The 18,543-nt window shown below is 35.8% G+C and overlaps 4 protein-coding genes across 8 annotated transcripts; 3 read left to right on the forward strand and 1 right to left on the reverse strand.

Moving 5' to 3' along the window:
* The first annotated feature begins 101 nt into the window (after nucleotides 1-101).
* On the forward strand, nucleotides 102-2,453 carry tp53i3 (tumor protein p53 inducible protein 3). The gene is made up of 7 exons (XM_027172247.2): nucleotides 102-210; nucleotides 659-705; nucleotides 823-963; nucleotides 1,039-1,306; nucleotides 1,502-1,714; nucleotides 1,860-2,056; nucleotides 2,145-2,453. Exons 2-7 carry the CDS (start codon nucleotides 679-681, stop codon nucleotides 2,331-2,333), a joined length of 1,035 nt encoding a protein of 344 aa, XP_027028048.1. The 5' UTR covers nucleotides 102-210; nucleotides 659-678; the 3' UTR covers nucleotides 2,334-2,453.
* Nucleotides 2,454-3,494: 1,041 nt separating this feature from the next.
* On the forward strand, nucleotides 3,495-7,569 carry dnajc5gb (DnaJ (Hsp40) homolog, subfamily C, member 5 gamma b). 4 transcript variants are annotated; one of them, XM_027172253.2, is made up of 8 exons: nucleotides 3,520-3,687; nucleotides 3,941-3,976; nucleotides 4,097-4,218; nucleotides 4,628-4,841; nucleotides 4,970-5,126; nucleotides 5,649-5,705; nucleotides 5,814-5,873; nucleotides 6,509-7,569. In XM_027172253.2, exons 3-7 carry the CDS (start codon nucleotides 4,106-4,108, stop codon nucleotides 5,870-5,872), a joined length of 600 nt encoding a protein of 199 aa, XP_027028054.1. In that variant the 5' UTR covers nucleotides 3,520-3,687; nucleotides 3,941-3,976; nucleotides 4,097-4,105; the 3' UTR covers nucleotide 5,873; nucleotides 6,509-7,569. The 4 variants fall into 4 exon arrangements, with proteins under 4 accessions (XP_027028051.1, XP_027028053.1, XP_027028054.1 ...); XM_027172250.2 differs by lacking the exon at nucleotides 3,941-3,976 and having other exon boundaries at nucleotides 3,495-3,687; XM_027172252.2 differs by lacking the exon at nucleotides 3,941-3,976 and having other exon boundaries at nucleotides 3,519-3,687; nucleotides 4,016-4,218.
* Nucleotides 7,570-7,679: 110 nt separating this feature from the next.
* On the forward strand, nucleotides 7,680-10,292 carry LOC113659434 (zinc transporter 2-like). The gene is made up of 8 exons (XM_027172217.2): nucleotides 7,680-8,014; nucleotides 8,300-8,481; nucleotides 8,726-8,872; nucleotides 9,057-9,210; nucleotides 9,301-9,451; nucleotides 9,557-9,662; nucleotides 9,741-9,875; nucleotides 10,040-10,292. Exons 1-8 carry the CDS (start codon nucleotides 7,950-7,952, stop codon nucleotides 10,183-10,185), a joined length of 1,086 nt encoding a protein of 361 aa, XP_027028018.2. The 5' UTR covers nucleotides 7,680-7,949; the 3' UTR covers nucleotides 10,186-10,292.
* A 243-nt stretch (nucleotides 10,293-10,535) lies between these two features.
* coq8ab (coenzyme Q8A, genome duplicate b) lies at nucleotides 10,536-18,406 on the reverse strand. Of its 2 annotated transcripts, none has more exons than XM_027172208.2 (15): nucleotides 18,156-18,406; nucleotides 17,879-18,031; nucleotides 17,038-17,361; nucleotides 16,321-16,387; nucleotides 16,155-16,229; nucleotides 15,199-15,324; nucleotides 14,084-14,169; nucleotides 13,780-13,920; nucleotides 13,600-13,681; nucleotides 13,328-13,421; nucleotides 12,693-12,834; nucleotides 12,242-12,349; nucleotides 12,087-12,152; nucleotides 11,891-11,977; nucleotides 10,536-11,426 (listed from the first exon to the last, which is right to left on the reverse strand). In XM_027172208.2, the coding sequence occupies exons 2-15, from the start codon at nucleotides 18,002-18,004 to the stop codon at nucleotides 11,136-11,138; spliced, it is 1,815 nt and encodes a 604-aa protein (XP_027028009.2). In that variant the 5' UTR covers nucleotides 18,005-18,031; nucleotides 18,156-18,406; the 3' UTR covers nucleotides 10,536-11,135. The 2 variants fall into 2 exon arrangements, with proteins under 2 accessions (XP_027028009.2, XP_027028010.2); XM_027172209.2 differs by having other exon boundaries at nucleotides 17,879-18,077.
* Nucleotides 18,407-18,543: the final 137 nt, after the last annotated feature.

Raw genomic sequence — 18,543 nt, forward strand, 5'->3', positions numbered from 1 at the left:
TACAAATACTGTATATGACACTTAGTTTAGAGCTTTAAATGTTGTTTGTCCACCAGCAGGTTAAAAAATGTTAGAAATGTGGGTGTATTTTATTTTTTAACTAACATTTGGCTCACAGACACCGTGGTGCACTTTGGTCATATGGGTCTCAGACATAAGCAGGAGGGGACACTGTAGTTTGCGCACTAAAGCTACACTGCAGAAACATCTGTAAGTTTTATATGCAATCCTATAGTTATTATGTCCTTTTTATGTGTGTAATAAGCTGTATAATAATAACCTTTATTCATATAAACTATTCATACTATGGACATTTTCATAATACGAGTCTTATAACATTGTGCACTTATGAAGTCTTTAACACACACACACACACACACACACACACACACACACACACACACACACACACACACACACACACACACACACAAAGTACACTTATCAAAACTTATATAAGATATAACTTCATTTTCATTTTTGTATTATTATTATTTTACTTTTACCTGCAGCGGTTGCATCAGAAACATCAGTTATGCGCATATTTTGCGCAATGAGGGGCGTCGACTTTTTTTTCATTTCCAGAATATCCAAAATATTTGTGTTATATTAAAATACTGTTTCTGAGATCTTATGAAATTGTTGTTTCCTTATTCAGTTGTTAACACTGCCGAAGTCATGTTTCACCATCTAGATGAAGACACTGTAAGTCTATATACTTTAAGTCTTTTAGGGTGTCATAATATAAATATAAAACAATTACTTATAAAATACATTTGTGACCTTGCACAGTTAAACATTTTTGTTGACTCTTTTTGGTAGACAATGCAGGCAATATGTTGCAAAGAACCGGGTGGGCCGGAGAAGCTGTATTTAGGACAAATTCCCAAACCTAAACCTAAAGATGGGGAAGTCCTCATTAAAGTTTATGCAACTGCTTTAAACAGGGCTGACTTGTTACAGGTAAGCCCACTTCTGTACAGAACATTTAAAATACACTGTTGAACAAGTACTTAAAAGAGTTGTTTCCTGTAACAGAGGAGAGGTCTTTACCCAGCTCCTCCAGGAGCAAGCAAGATCCTTGGGCTGGAGGCCGCTGGAGTGGTCACTGGTTTTGGCCTTGGACTCAAGAGGAATTTTAATCTAGGTGATAAGGTCATGGCTCTGCTTTCAGGAGGAGGATATGCACAATACGTTGCTGTGCCTGAGGAACTTCTCATGCCAGTTCCTTCACATCTAACTCTCTACGAAGCTGCGGCAATCCCAGAGGCCTGGCTGACTGCCTACCAAATTCTGCAGTTCATAGGTGCTTGAAGGCAAACCAAAAGCATGAAATATTACAAAGTTTGTAAAGATTTAATTGGTGTGCTTCTATTATCTGCTTCACTTATCCTTAGAAAGTATATTTACTGTTTAAAAAGTCATTTTGAAATTTCTTCAACCCGGAAAAATAGCTGATTCCTGCTACTTATTTTCAGCATAGTGCTCTGTTTTGTCCTAGCCCAAGTTAAGGAGGGAGAGTCAGTGTTAATTCATGCTGGAGCGAGCGGCGTCAGTACTGCTGCCATTCAGCTTGCACGTCTGTTTCATGCTGTTCCGTTGGTGACTGCTGGAAGCCCTGATAAGTTAAAGATTGCAGAAAAACTGGGTGCAGCTGCTGGATTCAATTACAAAGATGGGGATTTCTCTGAAAAGATTCTGCAGTTTACGCAAGGTAAGTCTTGCGTAAACTGCGTATGAAAATCTAGCGTGCATCTCTCCAGTGTGATGTTAATCATCATTTGAACATTAGAAATGTTGCAGTGTTTGATTTATGACCTGTTCTCACTCCCAGCAGTAAACACTCAATGTTTTTGCAGGCAGGGGGGTTGATATCATCCTTGACTGCATTGGTGGATCTTACTGGGAGAAAAATATTCATAGTTTGGCTATGGATGGAAGATGGGTTCTCTATGGTGTAATGGGGGGAGGATCAGTGAATGGAGAATTGCTTGGCAAACTTTTATTCAAGCGCGGTCACATTCTCAGTAGTCTTCTTAGGTCACAGAGTCTACAGGTAAGGCTCAAAAAACTTCAACAATGAATTGAATATTTTAGATTTTGTTGTCTGTTGCAATGATTACCACATTCTCTCATTTTTATAGTATAAGGCTGAACTAGTTGGGAGCTTCGTTGAGCAGGCTTTGCCACACTTTCAACCAACAGACCTGTCCACATCACTGAGGCCTATAATTGACACAATGTTCAACATGGAAAACATTGCTGATGCGCACAGATACATGGAGGCCAACAAAAATGCTGGAAAAATCATAATTAAAATTTCAGAGACTTAATTTTTTTTTTTCACACTGATTGTCTCTAGGTAATGTCTTACATTTTTAAATAACATGCTTCTGTACGAAATTCAGAGACATAAATGATAAATATAGCAATAAAGTTCAAAGATCAAATTATCACAAGATTGTTCACATTTCAGTCAGCTGATATTTAACATTCTGCAGGGGTGTGGGCTCAAGCCACATGACTTGGAATCAAGCCGGTAAAGTTTAGTATGTACCTATGCATGTCTATGCTTGTATCTGTTGAGCACGCTATCTGTTTTTTTTTCTTTTTAAATAATAAATTAGGTGATCTCTAGTGTGAAATAACAGCTGGAATCTCACTATTTTCTCATCTATTAGTTCAATACTATATGATTTGAGAGACCAAGATTGATCTTGCTGATTAGCTAACCCAAGTTATGAAGAGAAAATGGGTTAAAAAAATGATCCTGGTCTTCCAACACAATTTTACACTCACTGAACAGCATGTTTCTTTCAGTACATAGCTAAAAACAAGTCAAACTAGCAACCACAATCAATTTTTCTTGCAGATTCATGATATTAAAAATCAAAGAAAATATTTCTGATAGTCTTAAGTAGTAATTTGATAGAAACAAAGGATTTCAAAGAAAATGCCTGAAGATAAATACAAAATGCTTCTCCCTTTGTTGAGGAGACTGTCAGCATGTTATCACTGATAATGGGTGATTTATATAAAAATGTATAACTAGTGGGATGTCAGGGAAAATGAGCTGAGAGTTAAAAAAAAAAAAAAAAGATATGAAGCTATAAAATAAATCACTTCATATGTGCTTCATAAACGAAAAAACACCTTGTATAACAAGAAAATGTGTGTGTGTGTGTGTACAATGTATGTATGTATATATATATGTGTGTGTGTGTGTGTGTGTGTGTGTGTGTGTAATATTAAATGACATTAAATTTGTTTACACTTTGTGGGATTCTGACCTATGCTTATAAACCAAAATTGAGTTATGACTTTGGCACCTCGTTTTGTTTACACTGATTCTCACTAATGGTCTAAGTAAACATTTAGCATTAAACGGCTAGTATTCGGCATAGTATCTGATTTATCAGCACGTGAACAAGGTGGGGTTGTTATACCTTGCCCCAGCCATCTGCTGACTTTCACTTTAACGCCTTTGCGCAAGCTGCTATTTCGCTATAGATTCCGGAACAGAACACTTCCTGGTATATTAAAAAAAAAAAAAAAAAAAAAAAGTCGCGGTTTTACTACGTTTCGTGTTAAACATTACCGTGATAAAAATGGCATTCAGGACATCCTAAGACATTTTGAAACAGCGGATAAAGCTCGTTATAATCTCAGTTCTTTGTCTGTGGAGAGGTAGGTAAATAAATAAAATCAGTTTGTTCGCTTGTGAAAGATTTACTGCCACTTGACCTGCTGTAGCCGGTTGCTCTGCGTTCAGCCATTTTTGGCACGCAGGTTTCACCTGGATTGTCTTTCCTTTTAAAAAGTAAAACAAAACATACGATTTTACTATGTTTAAGTCTAGCAAGGTTTTTCTCTCATGTTACTTTAACAAACTATACTAACACTACTTACTGTTTTCCCTACTTTTGCTGCTGCTGCTCAGACCACTACAGATCTAATACTAAAACAGCACCTAGATGTATGTCATCCCATTCACTTCCTCTTTGTTTCTTTGCAGCTAAGAAGTGTTTAAACCAGGCTATACAGCCACACAGACCTGTATAAATGTAGGTTTTCATGTTGTTCGTGGGATTTTCAGAATTTAAGGATGACCGACCCCAACAAACCTGGGCGTAAGCTGTCCACATCAGGAGAAAGCTTATACAAGACTCTGGACTTGCAAAAAGGAGCTTCATCTGAGGACATTAAAAAAGCTTATAGGTAAACTTCCATTGCATAACTTTATAATAGCATTAACCCTTTTTTTTTTTTTTTTTTTTTACTTAAAATTACCGATACACCATATAATATGAGAACTAGTTTGCCTAATTGCTTCTCTGTTTTTGCTTTGAAACTAAAGTGCAGCCCATATTACAGTAAACATCTCTGATATGCTCACATGTTTTTAACTATTGCATTGGGTTGTTTACTGTACCATATACATATGTAGTTTGTATGTACTCTCATCACCAAGAAAAATGATTTCTGTAACAAACAGGATATTCAAAGCCTAATATTTATAGACTTGAGCAGTACTGGTGCACATCTAATATGTCAGCATGCATTCATGTTGACATACCATTGAATAAGGTATACATTAACGTAAATGCAACAATTAATGTGCTTTCAGAAAACTTGCACTCCGGTATCACCCAGACAAGAACCCAGACAACCCAGAGGCTGCTGAAAAGTTTAAAGTGATCAACAATGCTAACTCCATTCTTAATGATGAGACCAAACGTCAGATCTACGATCAGTATGGATCCATGGGCCTGTATGTTGCTGACCAGTTTGGAGAAGAAAGTGTTAAATACTATTTCCTCATGTCAAAATGCTGGTTCAAGGTGGGAAATGTTTGTCTCTCTCCACTCATTGTAGAAATCCAAAGCCTTGTTTATTTTTTTACATTAAAAAAATATTTTAAAAGCGTGTTACCTTCTTTAATATCTGTTTTTCTGTCCCCTGTCTTCAGACACTTTTTTTCTGTACCATGTTTTTCACTTGCTGCTGTTGCTTCTGCTGCTGCTGCTGCTGCTGTGGGAAGTGTGGATCAAAAGAGGAAGAGGAGGAATACTTCTATGTGGATCCCGAGCAGCTTGAAGCTCAAATGTTTGAAGAGCAAAACAAAGGTGAGATAATCACTAAAGAAGTGACATGAGTGAAATAATTGCATAAATTTTTGACATACTTAGAAATAACGTACTTGGATGTACTTAGACATAATTAGCCATCACATTTATTCTTATTGAATGACCTTAGTTAGGGTTTTTTGAGATGACATGATGTAGAGCGAGGCCAGCATTATTATCGCAGAAATGGAAGCTTTTGAACCCTTTGAGTTTGAGGCACATACAGATGAAGAGGCATTGAGTTCCCTCTGGTGCCATTTTCAGTAGGTACTCAAGCGACTTTTGTGATAATTGCAGATAGCCAGTAACCCGTAAAAGTGAAAATACTTTAACTTGTTTAAAGCTAAAGACACATTCATAATAAAATCAATATTTTGCATCAGTGACAATCCCACATTACACATACAGTTTAGTTTCTTAAGTTGTCTGTGGCAATTTTTCTTTATAAGCACTTGTGAACGTATATATATTGTGAGCACTGATCTTTCTTCAGTTGCACCTCTTCTGTCATTTGCTTTACAGGGAATCAAACTGTTATTGTCGGACAACCAGTTCCCTCCGAAGCTCCAGGAGCTTCACGTGAGTATTTGCATACTGTTGCATACATAATGTTTGCATACTGCGATAGCGCAATTCACATAAATGCATATAAATAATCCATCATATTATTTTGTTTCTGTTCTACAGCAAAGGGTCCTGTGATCATAGGCATGCCTATTCCTAGTCAAGACTCTGTGGACCATTAAGGTTAGGATGTATGTTTTATGTTATAGTTCAATTCACTGCAGCGTAGTAAAAGACTGCATGGATCTCACTACTCATTCTCATTCCCATTGCTCCAGTTCTTTACTATCCAGAGGCAAAATCTGTTCTGATCTGTTCATTATTAAAAGGATACATCCACAGCACTGCTAAATATGTTTTGTATATAGTTAAAATGATCAACTATTTCTTAATAAAAGATTACAGTAAAGCAAACATTGGCAGATAATTGTGCTAATTTTAAGCATTAATTTCTAGATAAAAGCAAAATTATCTAGAAGCAGTAGAATAAGAAAACTTAAAAATAGGAAAACGTCTAGAAATATTTTTGATATTCTTAGATTTGGTTTAATCTAATCGGTTAATAATTAGAAATAACATATATTTGACTAGATTAAAGATATCATTTCCTAAGATTTTACAGGTGTTATTCTTAAGAAATAAACAAACAAACAAACAAATAAATAAATAGGAAATTTTTGATTGCTCATCTACTGGTTAATTAATTCAAGATGCAGCACCTGGCTTGAAATATCAGAAAGGGGCACATTATGACAAATGTGTTACTTAATTTTTTCTGAATGAACTACTACAGTGCTTCATTTCTTTTCTTCCTGTAGGTGGTGACACAGCCATAAACACACAGCCAGCTCTCAACAGAACATCAGCCGTTTGCCTTTAAAGATCAAACAAGTACAACCATGTCATTGAACTTGGCCCACTGGCACTTGAGGAAATTTTGGCTGATGGACAGGGGCTGCATATAGTGTGTGCGTGCGCGTGCGTGCGCGCGCGCGCATACGCGCTCTCTGTGGAGTAAAAGTGGTTCAGAATATACCGTTTACATTCACTGTACTTTTCCTTCTGTAATTTTAATGTGGTATCAAGTTCTTTCCCATATTTAGATATTTATATAGTGAAATCTTTTAAATTGACAGTAACCTATTTGTTTCTCCAGCACTTAAAAATATACTGGTATTCAAATTGTACATGAGATTGGGGGGGATACTTTGTAATTCCAAAACCTCTTTAGGAGCACACAATACCAGCAGTTTTGGCCTGCCCTTGTTTATTTGTCTTAAATACAAATTTAAATGGGAACTATATTTTAGTTTAAATGACTGTGACCATGACACATTCATATTTATCTTTACATGTAATAGAATATTGGCAGTATTTAAATATTTTCAACATTTAGCATGGACTTTAAAAACACTTTAAATGCAGCAGTGATTGGACTACAATGCTGTATTAGAGCAATTGCAATACTCTGCTTGACAGTATACTGTGATTAAAAAATGCAAGCAAATATGCCTCAGAATAAATGCTGTTTTTGCAGGCTCTTGGTGAAAAACATTACCCACAGTACCTAAGAAAACATTTAGAAATCTGGTATTTAGTTTTATGAATAATGTACTAAGAACAAGTCAGAGGTTACTCAGGTATCTTCCAGATTGACATTTTCATTCTTCTGGGATCTAATTAAGATATTTTAGTTTTGAGAAATTCAAACAATGGCATAACTGTAATGAGTCATCTGATATATATTTTTATATTAGTGTAATGCAAAGTCAATACGGTTCAATGCTTCAGATGTTTGTGCAATATAAAGATGTTTGTATTTGTAAATTGGAAGTGTATGCTATGATTTAAATTGAATAAATTATACTTTTGATTGCCAGATTGTTGTATCTGTTGAAATTGTTATTATTTGACTGACCCACATATGCCACTTTGTTTTAATGTAAAGCTTTGAAGATCACAACTGAATTTTGTCTTGAGTGCTGTTTATCTATGTAAGATATAACCTTGGTGGTATGGTTGAATGGAAATTTTTGGTCTTGCTTATCTTTGAAAAATGATATGTCAATAAGACTTTTTAAACATTGCGCAATGTAGGGACAGCATGTGAAACAGCATATGGCTATGTTCTATTTCTTGCTGCAATTTTTCATATTGAAAGTTTGGTTTGGTTTGTTTCTAATGTGAGGAGTCTAGTGTGTTCTTATTGCACTATTTGTTAGTATTTTCTCTGAGGTTTGTTTTAGAGAAAAGGATTCCATGGTAGATTTGGTAAAGGAACAGTTCACAAGGCAGGAAAATACTCAGTATTCTCTTCTTCTGGGGTAAGTCATAAGCTCAAGTACAAGTAAATTTCAATTTTGGAGAAGAGATTGTGCCTTCATTTGTGGACATCTTACAAGGTTATGTATAAGTTTGCCAAACAACTGCAGACAATCTTTGGATTTAGTAAAAAAAAAAAAAAAAGCAATTATTTCTGAGATTTACCATTTGCTAAATCACACTAAGAATGAACATTAAAAAAGAAAAAAAAATCAGTAAATATTAGAACAAAGGTAAAGTTTTGAAATGTCAAAATGATTATCTATGCTAAATGTGTTTATTTTCAGTTCGTCTGATGAGCTGAAGGATGACTACCTAAGCACTGAATTGGAAGAAGAACAGTGGATGTCATTTCACTGTCATAGCAGCCGAACAGCATGCAGTCAAAGCCATGAGAAATTAGTAGCCCAGAGGAAACTGCAGATCACATGCATGATCTGTTTGGTCTTCCTGATTGCAGAACTCATAGGTAGCAATAATTTGTGTATACTGTTCATACTATGATAATAATGAATAACTATGTGGGAATGCCGTAACTACATGGAATATAACAATTCTATTATCACAGAACTGAACATCACATCAGATGAAATAAAGCTCTGTTGATTCTACGGACACAATCTATGGGTTACAATACCTGTCTAGATTTATCCTGTTCCTCATTTAGTCTCGCTGTCTATATTTGCCTTGCATTTGAATTTCTTCTCTCAAAGGTGGCTATGTTGCTCATAGTCTTGCTGTAATGACGGATGCAGCCCATCTTCTCACTGACTTGGGCAGCATTCTGCTAAGCCTCTTTTCCCTGTGGATCTCCAAAAAACCTGCTTCTAAAAGCATGACATATGGCTGGCACCGCTCAGGTTAGGTGGTTGCATGAACTGCTTTATCAATGTTTATAAACGTCTTAAGAAAACCTTTTTGAAGTTGATCTTTTTGACTCATTTCAGAGAGGTCTGAAATCTGCATAGATTCAAACATATTTGCATGCTATTGGTTAACATTTAATAAGACAGCTGTATATAATACTTTACACATTTTCCACAGAGATATTGGGTGGCTTGTTTTCAGTGTTGTCCATTTGGGTTGTGACTGCTGTACTGCTGTTCATTGCAATCCAAAGAATCATCAGTAATGACTATGAGATTAATAGCAATGTCATGCTCATCACCTCTGGCTGTGCTGTGGTGGTAAATATCTTGTAAGTCTTTAATGACATCAGTTTAATAACTCGAACTATTAAACTTGTTCAAGTAATATTAACATTGTATTCTTGTGGGGTTATTTTTAGAATGGCATTTACTCTACACCAGTCTCCAGGCCCTCATGGTCATAGCCATGATCACAGTAACACCAGTGTGAGGGCAGCTTTCATCCATGTGCTGGGAGACTTGCTGCAGAGTCTGGGAGTTCTGCTAGCTGCCACAATCATCTACTTTTGGGTAGTGGCCATTTGGTCAAGTCTCTAGGCACAGTATATCTCTTTTTTTCTTTCAATTAAATTCATAGTCCAGTTAGGGAAATAATATATTCTTTCCCTCATTCAGCCTGAATGGAAAGTAGCAGATCCTATTTGTACATTTTTGTTTTCCGTACTTGTTCTTGCAACAACATCCACTATTCTGAAAGAAATTTTCAGAGTGCTCATGGAGGGTAAGTAGATAATCCAACAGTTACCAATCATCAAATGTTTCATAAGGCAACAACAGTATACTATGCCTTTGTTTTAAGGAACACCACCAGGTATAGACTATGACTCTGTAAAAGACAGTCTGCTATCAGTCAGGGGAGTCAAAACAATACACAGTCTTCACATTTGGGCGCTGACCATGAGTCAGCAACAGATGTCTGTCCATGTTCTCATAGGTAAGACTATGTTAAGTTTCTCAAGAAAAAACAAATATTAATTTAACAGTATGGCATTTGGCAAGTGAAATAACAAATGACTGCAAGAATATTTCCTTATTTTATGTATTTTACAACAAATAGATTTTACAGTATTTTTAAAAGTTAATAATGTTTTACTCTAGATGAACAAACTGATCCACATACTACACTTAAGGATATGACAAAATTGCTCCAGACTGAATTCAGCTTTCACAACATCACCATTCAGATGGAAGCATATTCAGAGGAAATGGCTTACTGCAGCGAGTGCCAGGACAGAACTGACTGAATTATTGCTGAAGGATGGTCCTGGAACGCACAGCATTCTCAAGACTGTCATTAATGTCAAACACAATGTTTATATTTCTAGTGTGCCACTATGCAACATTTATTAGATTGATCATGGGTTTTAAGGGCAACATTTTTCTATTAAAAACATATGGTATAATATAAGCACATAGAAGCTCTGATTCAATATCCAATGTACCGTTCTTGCAGAAATGTCTTGCTGTATTATTTCCATAAATGATACCACTCTATTTCTTTAAAACCAGAGTAGAACATTGAAAAAGTTCTACAACAACTGTAAAGTATTAAATGTTATCACTTTAAAACTGATTATCTTCCCAGAACATTGAAAAGTGTTTGAAAAGTGTTTTATTTCCCTTATACCACAGCAGTTATCCAATGCTTACCATTTTTATTCATTAAGAAACTAGCACAACATACACAGTTGGAAAATGTTTTAAATTTACTAGTTTAAACTGTAGTTAGATTATTCACCATCCTCTTTTTTTGCCCTCATCTTTTAATTTCTTGAAAAATAAATGCAATCCCTTCATGATGAGGCCTTTTTTCTATTATGGAAAATGTACCCTTAACTACAGCATATTACAAAATACTGGCACAGAATGCTGTGGTATTTATGCTGACTTCTTTAGAAATGGTTTTGAAATCACAAATGAACTTTAGTAACAAGCTTTTTTTGCAAATTCATTACCTTTTACTTCATGCCATTCAGAAGTAATTCAGACAGTAATTTTCCATATGTTTCATTTAACATTTTTCATTACAAAAGAAAAGACATTCCTACATTTGTCAGACATCATCCTTCAATTCTTTTCTTTTGTATAGATGAAGTAAAAGTGCACATTTAGAAGGGTCATGAAATTTTTTTTAACATCTTAAATGTGGTCTGGCTTTCTGGACTCCCCTATAAACTTCATACAAAACTGCTCACTAGGCATTTTGTGTTTGTCGATCAAGCCAATATTTGGAATAGGCCTCCTGAAACATGTTCTTACAGCACAGCTTGGCTTTCAGGCGGGAGCAGATAAGAAATGAGCCTCCCATCTTACGGTGCAGAGAGTAAGTCTCTTCTGGAGGAGGGGTGAGTCGCTGCTTTAGCATGACAGGGATGAGGCTGTGGATCTGCTCCGTCGTTCTCTGAGTGCCAAAGTCAAAGGGCTCGTCTGAGGCAAATGCATCCCCTAGAATCATAACTGCATCCACGTGGGCGTTCATCATTGCCTGCAAAACATTTAGAGAAATAAAGAGAAACCACATTTTGAATTAAGGAGCTGAGAACTAGAGGTCTTCTCAGGTCTAAAGAAATGTACCCGACCCCAATCACTTTTTACCCGAACCCAACGTGCATTTTTTTTTTTTTAGAGAAAGACCCGACCAAAGACAAACCCGAAAAAATTAGACCCGAGTCCGACCCAACCGGTTGGCAATTTTTTTTTAACCCGACTGGACCCGAATGTCCAGGTCTGTTTCAACAAAAATTTGCTTACCGCCAGCAACACAAGGTTGCAAGCGGTCTTGGCAAACAGAGGAGAGGTTGGAAAAGGACTCGAGTCGACGCACACACACAAGATACTTTTAGACCTGAACCCGCTCGGGCCGGACCTCGGGTTTTTGGATCTAAGTGGACCTGTGAAGACCTCCACTGAGAACAAATGTGCAATGTTGTCTCTTGTGAAAAAACTTACCTTTGACTCATAACCTGTTAGAAATTTCATATCAATTGATCGTTGTAAAACCCCCTCCTTATTTCTGTCTGCTGCAGCCTTGATGATCTATCAGGGATAGGAAAAACATTTTAAATGAAGTGACATTTAATATTTGAGATCGTTCCCATGCTGCTTCTGCAAATAAGAGAATGACAAATTCATACACAGTCATTACCTCGATATATAAGTCTGTGAAACCTGCATCAAAACCCCTTGTGGCTCCAAAATCCAACAGTGCAACCTGAAAAAGTTAGTCATAATATTCTTTGTTAGTTAATAAACTCTAAGGATGTATTGCCGCATGTATAGCTAAATAAAACACATATATACCTTGTGCTTTTGTGGGTCAAAGAAGAAATTTGACCAATTCGGATCAGTCTGCATATATCTGAACTCAAAGAGCTCTCTCAAGCAAAGAATCAATATCTGCTCACAGATCTAGTACAAGACATCAAAGAAGAAAAAGGTATCACCTTAATTTCATTTTATCCTCTGTGGATATTGGCCTCACAATATGTGCTGTAGGATGGTTCAGGTGAGTCAAATTTCCCCACACACAAATGTCAATATCGTTCTCTTATTAAACAGGTCCATAAATTAGATATGGCTTTTTAATAAGACTCTATAACAAAATCCTAATGAAATGCCCAGGGCTAACTTTGTGACTGCCTGAATTCACTAAGATAAAATTCCCTTAATTATAATTAATTATACACCTTTATATTTTTTTGTGGAGTAGAATGATGTACACATATAAAGTATGGCTGAGTGGAAGACTTACCTCATTCTTAAGTTCCTGTGGCAGATCCTCAGCTTTATCCAGAGGGAAACCAGACACAAGCTCAGTAGTGAGGACATGCTGGCTGCTTAGTTCATCCACAACATTTGGCACATAGAAGAAAGGGTGATCCTTCAATAACTCTCTATAAAGCACAAACAAACAAACAAACAAACAAACAAACAAACAAGTAAATAGTTAATGCTCGCATTTATTATGATTAATCATAAATCATAATTTACTTATTGGGAATTATTAATTGTCATATTTGACCATTAACTTTGTCAAATATGGTCAAAGATCATTGCCAGCTGAGGTGTTTTTTTTTATTTAATTTTTTTTTTTTTACACATTGACACCAATAAAAATACTGTTTTTCTCTCAGAAAGCTGCCCTGAGTCCTAAAAGAAAAAACTTCCCTTCCCTTTATACAATGTAAATTAATATCTACCATCTACCATCATATCCTGAAGCTCTGTTCAATAAATTATTAACTCTGTACACTTTTCTCCTTAGCAAGATAAACTACACAGGCTGATGCACTGAGAAAATAGGCCATTCAGTGACCTGAAAATTACATGATTTATGTCATAATGAAAACTATTGTCTGTATAATTACTGCTGTTTCAGATACTCACTGAAATTTTTTGGCACATTTGGCTTCCCTTACGTAATCACACTCGAGAGCAAGTTCCCTGCTCATAACTTCTATCAAGTGCTCTGGAAACAGACCTGCACCGAAATGTCATATGAACAGACTAAGTTAAACACAGCACATGGTTTAAATGTTAAAAGTAACATATGTAATACTGAAATGACAATAAAAGCTGCTTAACTTGATTTTACTTAGAAGCATTTCTATTACAAATGAAACAAGGGCTCTATCTTTAAATTTCTATCAAACTCATACCTTCAGGTAATGCATTACTTAAACTGAGGACGGCCATTAGGTTGTTGACATCACTGCTGATGCTTTTGGCAACTCCAGGGTACTAGTAAATACATAGGAAACAATCACAATTCTTCAGCACGATTAGCTTTTATCATTACTGTTTTTATTAATTAGTGCTGACAAATGTATTTTTATTACCTGGATCTTCATAGCCACTTCTCTGCCATCCTTCATCCTAGCCAGGTGAACCTGACCAATCGAGGCAGCAGCAAAAGGCTTATCTTCAAAGAACTCCAAATTATCGCGCCAGTTTGGGCCCAAGTCATTGCTCACTACTTTCTGCCATAGAAAGAAATCACATCAAAATTTCTACATAATGCCTGTACTAGACATAGCGTGCTGCCATTTTGCACTGCACAGGAACATCATGTGCTCATTTGTGAAATCTTATTTTTAAAACATGGGAAAAGCAGTTTTTAAACTCTCACATTTGAAACTATACCATCATTTGCTTGGTTGGCATAAAGTCAGCATTCTGTCGAACACGGTCAAAGATCTTTGCCAGCTGAGGATTGATGAAAGCATCATCTAGGAAAATAAACAGAACTCCTGGCTCAGAGGATGGTGACAAAGCATAAAGCTATCTGATACAGAAATGACTTGGCTGATTATTGTGGCTGGTAAGCTGTCAGGGACATTTATTTTAGGCTATTGCACATTTAAGACAGCTGCTTTTGGTGTGAGCATTACTCAAGTTGCATGATCTACCGTAATACTATTGTTCTTTTCATAGGTACAGTTGGGATTTCCCAACAATAAAGTGATGATCTCCCTCTTTACTTAGGTAGGTAAGTAACAGTATGATGCAACAGTATGATGCTTCACCAACAGCCATAGAATTTAAACAACATAATATAGTTTTAAGAATCAATATATCAAGTCCATAAAAAACGTTTAAAAATAGTACATTAATTCAGTGCCATTTAAATTCAGCCAAATGGCTTGAGGCCATGGAAAGCATTAACAGCAAAAGCTGTTACAGCTATCAGTATAGATGACAACTATAACTGTGAGCATGCGTGGTAGAAGACTACATAGCAGCTGCAGTACAACACAGGCATGAAACCAGGCATGGATCCAAATGAGGTGGAAAACTACTCAGGTGGAAAAGTAAAGGTGTGCAGCAAACAGAGACATGCTCCTACATAGCTTCCCTAATGCTTTCAAAAAGGTTGCCGTGATATAGCAGGATGACATTTGTGTCAAGGCACACTGCCAAATTCTTAACCAAAATAAACACAATCGTGTGCACTAAGTAGGGGCCGAATAACTTATAGACAATATCAAGGGCAGTTCAGGGATGCAGGCAAACAAACCCTGAATAAAAAAAAACAAACAGAACTGGACAAAGAGTAAGGAGACATACTAAACAACAATGGCATCAACTTGTTCAAGACGTAGGGAGAAAAATCTTGGTGTAATCCATAAATGTTCCAATTTACTAATATGTTATTTATGAACAAGATATTTAATTTTTATGTTCACATCAAAGAATGTACTCTTGACATTAGTATGAAGGAAAAGAAAACAAATTAAAGGAGGGTAATAAGCTCTCACCTTGGATGCTGAGCATTTGCCCAAGTTTAAGAGCAGCTCCTCTAACTTTACACAGAGTCCGAACAATTCGTTCAGCGTTAGCCTCAGAAACAAATGGGTTTGAATCAAAGATAGCTTTTTTACTTCCTGCAGAAAAGGATCAATCAGTTCAGCTCAAAGAAGCATTTTAATTGACTTATAGTAGCAGAAATAAGTATTAAACACATCAACAATCATTAAACATATTTCCAATGGAGCTATCAACATGGAATTTAGAAAAGACATTGATATTAAATAAATAAACAAACACAGCTAGAAATAAAAAAATGCCAATCCATGAAAAAGTTATTTTCAGTAAAGTATCATGAGACACAAGAAAGTACTTAAGATGCTAGCTAAAAGTAATACATCTTTAAGAAGCCTTTGTTTGTAGTAACATCAAGGTGCATCCTGTACCCAAAAATTAATCTCCCACATTGTTTAGGTGGGATTTCTTTTGTGAATTTCTTCTACATAGTCTTTTCCAGGGGGTGCATTTTAATTTTTAGTTTATGACACAAATGGGTTTAACTCTGGTGGTTCATGGCTCAACTCATCTTCCATTCAATTCTACTGATACCATGAGAAAAAAATGTGATGCTTCCATCTTCAAACTGAATAATTTGTTAACAAATGATTTGCCTATGTGCATTTGTTTTATTGAGATAATACCAGCCTCGGATCTAGGCTTCATATCAATGTAGCATTGGAGATATGCTGACGACATGTTGAATACTTCTTTGTAATTTATGCTACTTGCTCACTGATGGTCCAATGGGCCAACGTGACACTAGAATAGGAATAAACCTATATGGTTTGCATAAATAATTGTAAAATAAAATTAAATAATAACAACAGCTCTTAACATAACATGCCAAAAATGTTCCTATGTCTAAATTGCACCTTCAAATAAAAATAAAATACAATACTAATATTACCTTTTTTCTCCTCTGATCTGAGGCTCTTCTTTGCCACTTCAGCAATAGCCCCCAACCCAAGGCCAACTGCCAAGCCTAAAGGTCATGGATTATAAATTGTACATTTTACTTGTCCACACCACAGTATCGCATAATTATGCTACAAGTTGCTGCCATTTCCCATTACCCCCAAAATTTGCCAAACGTCCCAGCCTTGTAACTGGTACTTTGCGCTCACGTGCACTCTCGCTGAGCTAAAACAAAAGCAAAAAAATACAGTATTTTTTATTATTATTACATTATTTACAGTTTATGTTAAATTTAGCAGACTAAGCAATGTTTACTACTTTACAGCTGAAGGTACAAACCTACAAACCTCAGAATGTATACAAAAAGTGATGTCAATGGTTTTGATTGTTGCTTTTTGTGTAAGAAAAGAAAGTCAGTTTGTGTTCAAAATAATTTTAAACTATACTGTTTCATAACCAAACCAAATCTGGTTCAGTTTAATAGTATTAACACTCAGTATTCACTGGTGGTAAATATTAAGTGGTAAATCTTTATAACCTGATGTTAATTCTTAGAAATTGTGCTTGTCTAAATATTTTAATCAACTGTTATGTATTATCTTAAGTCTCAATATGTCCTAATTATTGTAATTATGACCATAAAAAAAGGCTATGACCAAAAGTGTACATAGGGTTCACATCCATGGATTTGAAATTCTGTATATAATGTACCCAGTCACTCCAAAACATGGATGATGCTCAAAACAAATTATGTACCATGAAATTATAAACAGTCTTATCTAAAATAATAGCAATACATTCAGTAGTACTGTCAATCTAACTTAAATTTGATTTTTTGTTAGGGGTTGGGACAAATCTGAAAATTTTTACTGTACCATCTGCTTGTGTTTCTTGGATGTGTCAGGTCCTTCCTTTTTGGCATCGCTCCAGTGCCAATGATCTTGATGGAAGGAACGAGTCTGTTTGTAGCTTGGAAGTTGTGGTTGTGTATGCCTTTCAAATAACTTGCATATGGTTTCCCCCAAACATTTGTGGCCATAATTGTTGATCGCTCCATTGCCTTTTTCATTGTCTTTCAGAGAATTTAGAGCCCGGACATGCTCAGCACTATTTGGTCCTGTGCCAATGTGAGAAAGACTATAGACTGATTTTACAACACCTCTACCTGTTATTACTGTTCTCTCTATGTATCTATATTCCTGCAAAAGAAACACACCAAATAACTTACAGCAAACAAAGTGGGATGTAAGAATCAAAGGAATTAATTTGTTGGGGAAATATCTTCTGTGAGCAAACGTGCTCATGGCCATGCCTAATATTTTATTACAGTTTACAAATTAATGTTGTGATTATTGTATTAAAATTAGCATATTATTGTGAGAAACACATGCTCCATATTTATGTGAATGCTGTTGTAGGATATACACACTGTATATCTCGGTATATTATTTAACAGATTATCAGCATATGTCTACTTATGGCTTAAAAGTAATTCATATTAGATTTATTGTATTATTCCTACAACACAGGTCATTTCAATCCTGAAAAGCAACTTTATCACTATGTTAACCAGAAAATAAATTCCGAAAAATCAAACATAAAGACTTTGTTCAGCCTTTTATACACCGTGTTTCAGAGCTCTAACACTCAGTAGGTGGTAGTTTAGCTGGTTCAATACCAAAGTATCCACTTCTTATTTACTTATGTCTTACTTACCTGTTCTTTCAGATGCTGTTGTGTAAGTCCCAGGTGTTTTCTCCTCTGAACACTCAGAATATGACTCTGATATATCACTTGCTTCAGTCTGGTTAGTCTTCTCATTAGCAAAATATCTGCTGCCATAACTTCCCCTTCCCAACCTACAAGTTTCTTCAAGTTTACACCACAAACAAATTCAGTTCAAAATTCCTGGGTCCTGTCAGAGGCATTTTTGGGATAATTAGTTTACTATGAATGAACTCTTAACAATATCCAACCCCTTAATTATACTTACCACAAAATCCTGAACGTTTCTGTTCCACAAATTAAAAACTCTAGCTGCACACAGTAGTCACAAGTGCATGAAACTAGCATTCAGCAGCCTCTGTGGCATAGTTAGAAATGCTGATTGACAAGCAAGAGCAACTCATCAAAGTAGTAAACACTACCATTCAAGAAGACATTTAACCTTCTTTAGAAACAGACACATGAACAACAGGCATGGAGGCGCGTTGACCTTGCAAAATACACTCTAACTTTTATGTATCTAAAGTAACCTGACTGCCACCTAGTGGTAAATACTGGGACACACGACCTTCAAGATTTCATTCTTTTTGATGAAGAAAAATATATTAAAAACCATGTTGGATGTTAGGTTCATGTGTCATTTTGACTCATTTATT

The sequence above is a fragment of the Tachysurus fulvidraco genome, chromosome 12 (assembly GCF_022655615.1).
Source record: "Tachysurus fulvidraco isolate hzauxx_2018 chromosome 12, HZAU_PFXX_2.0, whole genome shotgun sequence".
Taxonomy (NCBI): domain Eukaryota; kingdom Metazoa; phylum Chordata; class Actinopteri; order Siluriformes; family Bagridae; genus Tachysurus; species Tachysurus fulvidraco.

What these genes read in the sequence shown, in the direction of transcription:
- tp53i3 (XM_027172247.2), top strand. Translation starts at nt 679, where the DNA reads ATGTTTCACCATCTAGATGAAGACACT. An exon ending in CCAAATTCTGCAGTTCATAG is followed by an intron (nt 1,307 to 1,501) that starts GTGCTTGAAGGC and finishes GTTTTGTCCTAG; the next exon opens with CCCAAGTTAAGGAGGGAGAG. An exon ending in GATTCTGCAGTTTACGCAAG is followed by an intron (nt 1,715 to 1,859) that starts GTAAGTCTTGCG and finishes ATGTTTTTGCAG; the next exon opens with GCAGGGGGGTTGATATCATC.
- dnajc5gb (XM_027172250.2), top strand. Translation starts at nt 4,106, where the DNA reads ATGACCGACCCCAACAAACCTGGGCGTAAGCTGTCCACATCAGGAGAA. An exon ending in GACATTAAAAAAGCTTATAG is followed by an intron (nt 4,219 to 4,627) that starts GTAAACTTCCAT and finishes ATGTGCTTTCAG; the next exon opens with AAAACTTGCACTCCGGTATC. An exon ending in CGAAGCTCCAGGAGCTTCAC is followed by an intron (nt 5,706 to 5,813) that starts GTGAGTATTTGC and finishes TCTGTTCTACAG; the next exon opens with CAAAGGGTCCTGTGATCATA.
- LOC113659434 (XM_027172217.2), top strand. Translation starts at nt 7,950, where the DNA reads ATGGTAGATTTGGTAAAGGAACAGTTCACAAGGCAGGAAAATACTCAG. An exon ending in GCTGTGGTGGTAAATATCTT is followed by an intron (nt 9,211 to 9,300) that starts GTAAGTCTTTAA and finishes GGTTATTTTTAG; the next exon opens with AATGGCATTTACTCTACACC. An exon ending in GTCTGTCCATGTTCTCATAG is followed by an intron (nt 9,876 to 10,039) that starts GTAAGACTATGT and finishes GTTTTACTCTAG; the next exon opens with ATGAACAAACTGATCCACAT.
- coq8ab (XM_027172208.2), bottom strand. Translation starts at nt 18,004, where the DNA reads ATGGCAGCAGATATTTTGCTAATGAGAAGACTAACCAGACTGAAGCAA. An exon ending in AAGTGGCTATGAAGATCCAG is followed by an intron (nt 13,682 to 13,779) that starts GTAATAAAAATA and finishes TGTATTTACTAG; the next exon opens with TACCCTGGAGTTGCCAAAAG. An exon ending in AAATGTGCCAAAAAATTTCA is followed by an intron (nt 12,835 to 13,327) that starts GTGAGTATCTGA and finishes TGTGCTTTATAG; the next exon opens with AGAGTTATTGAAGGATCACC.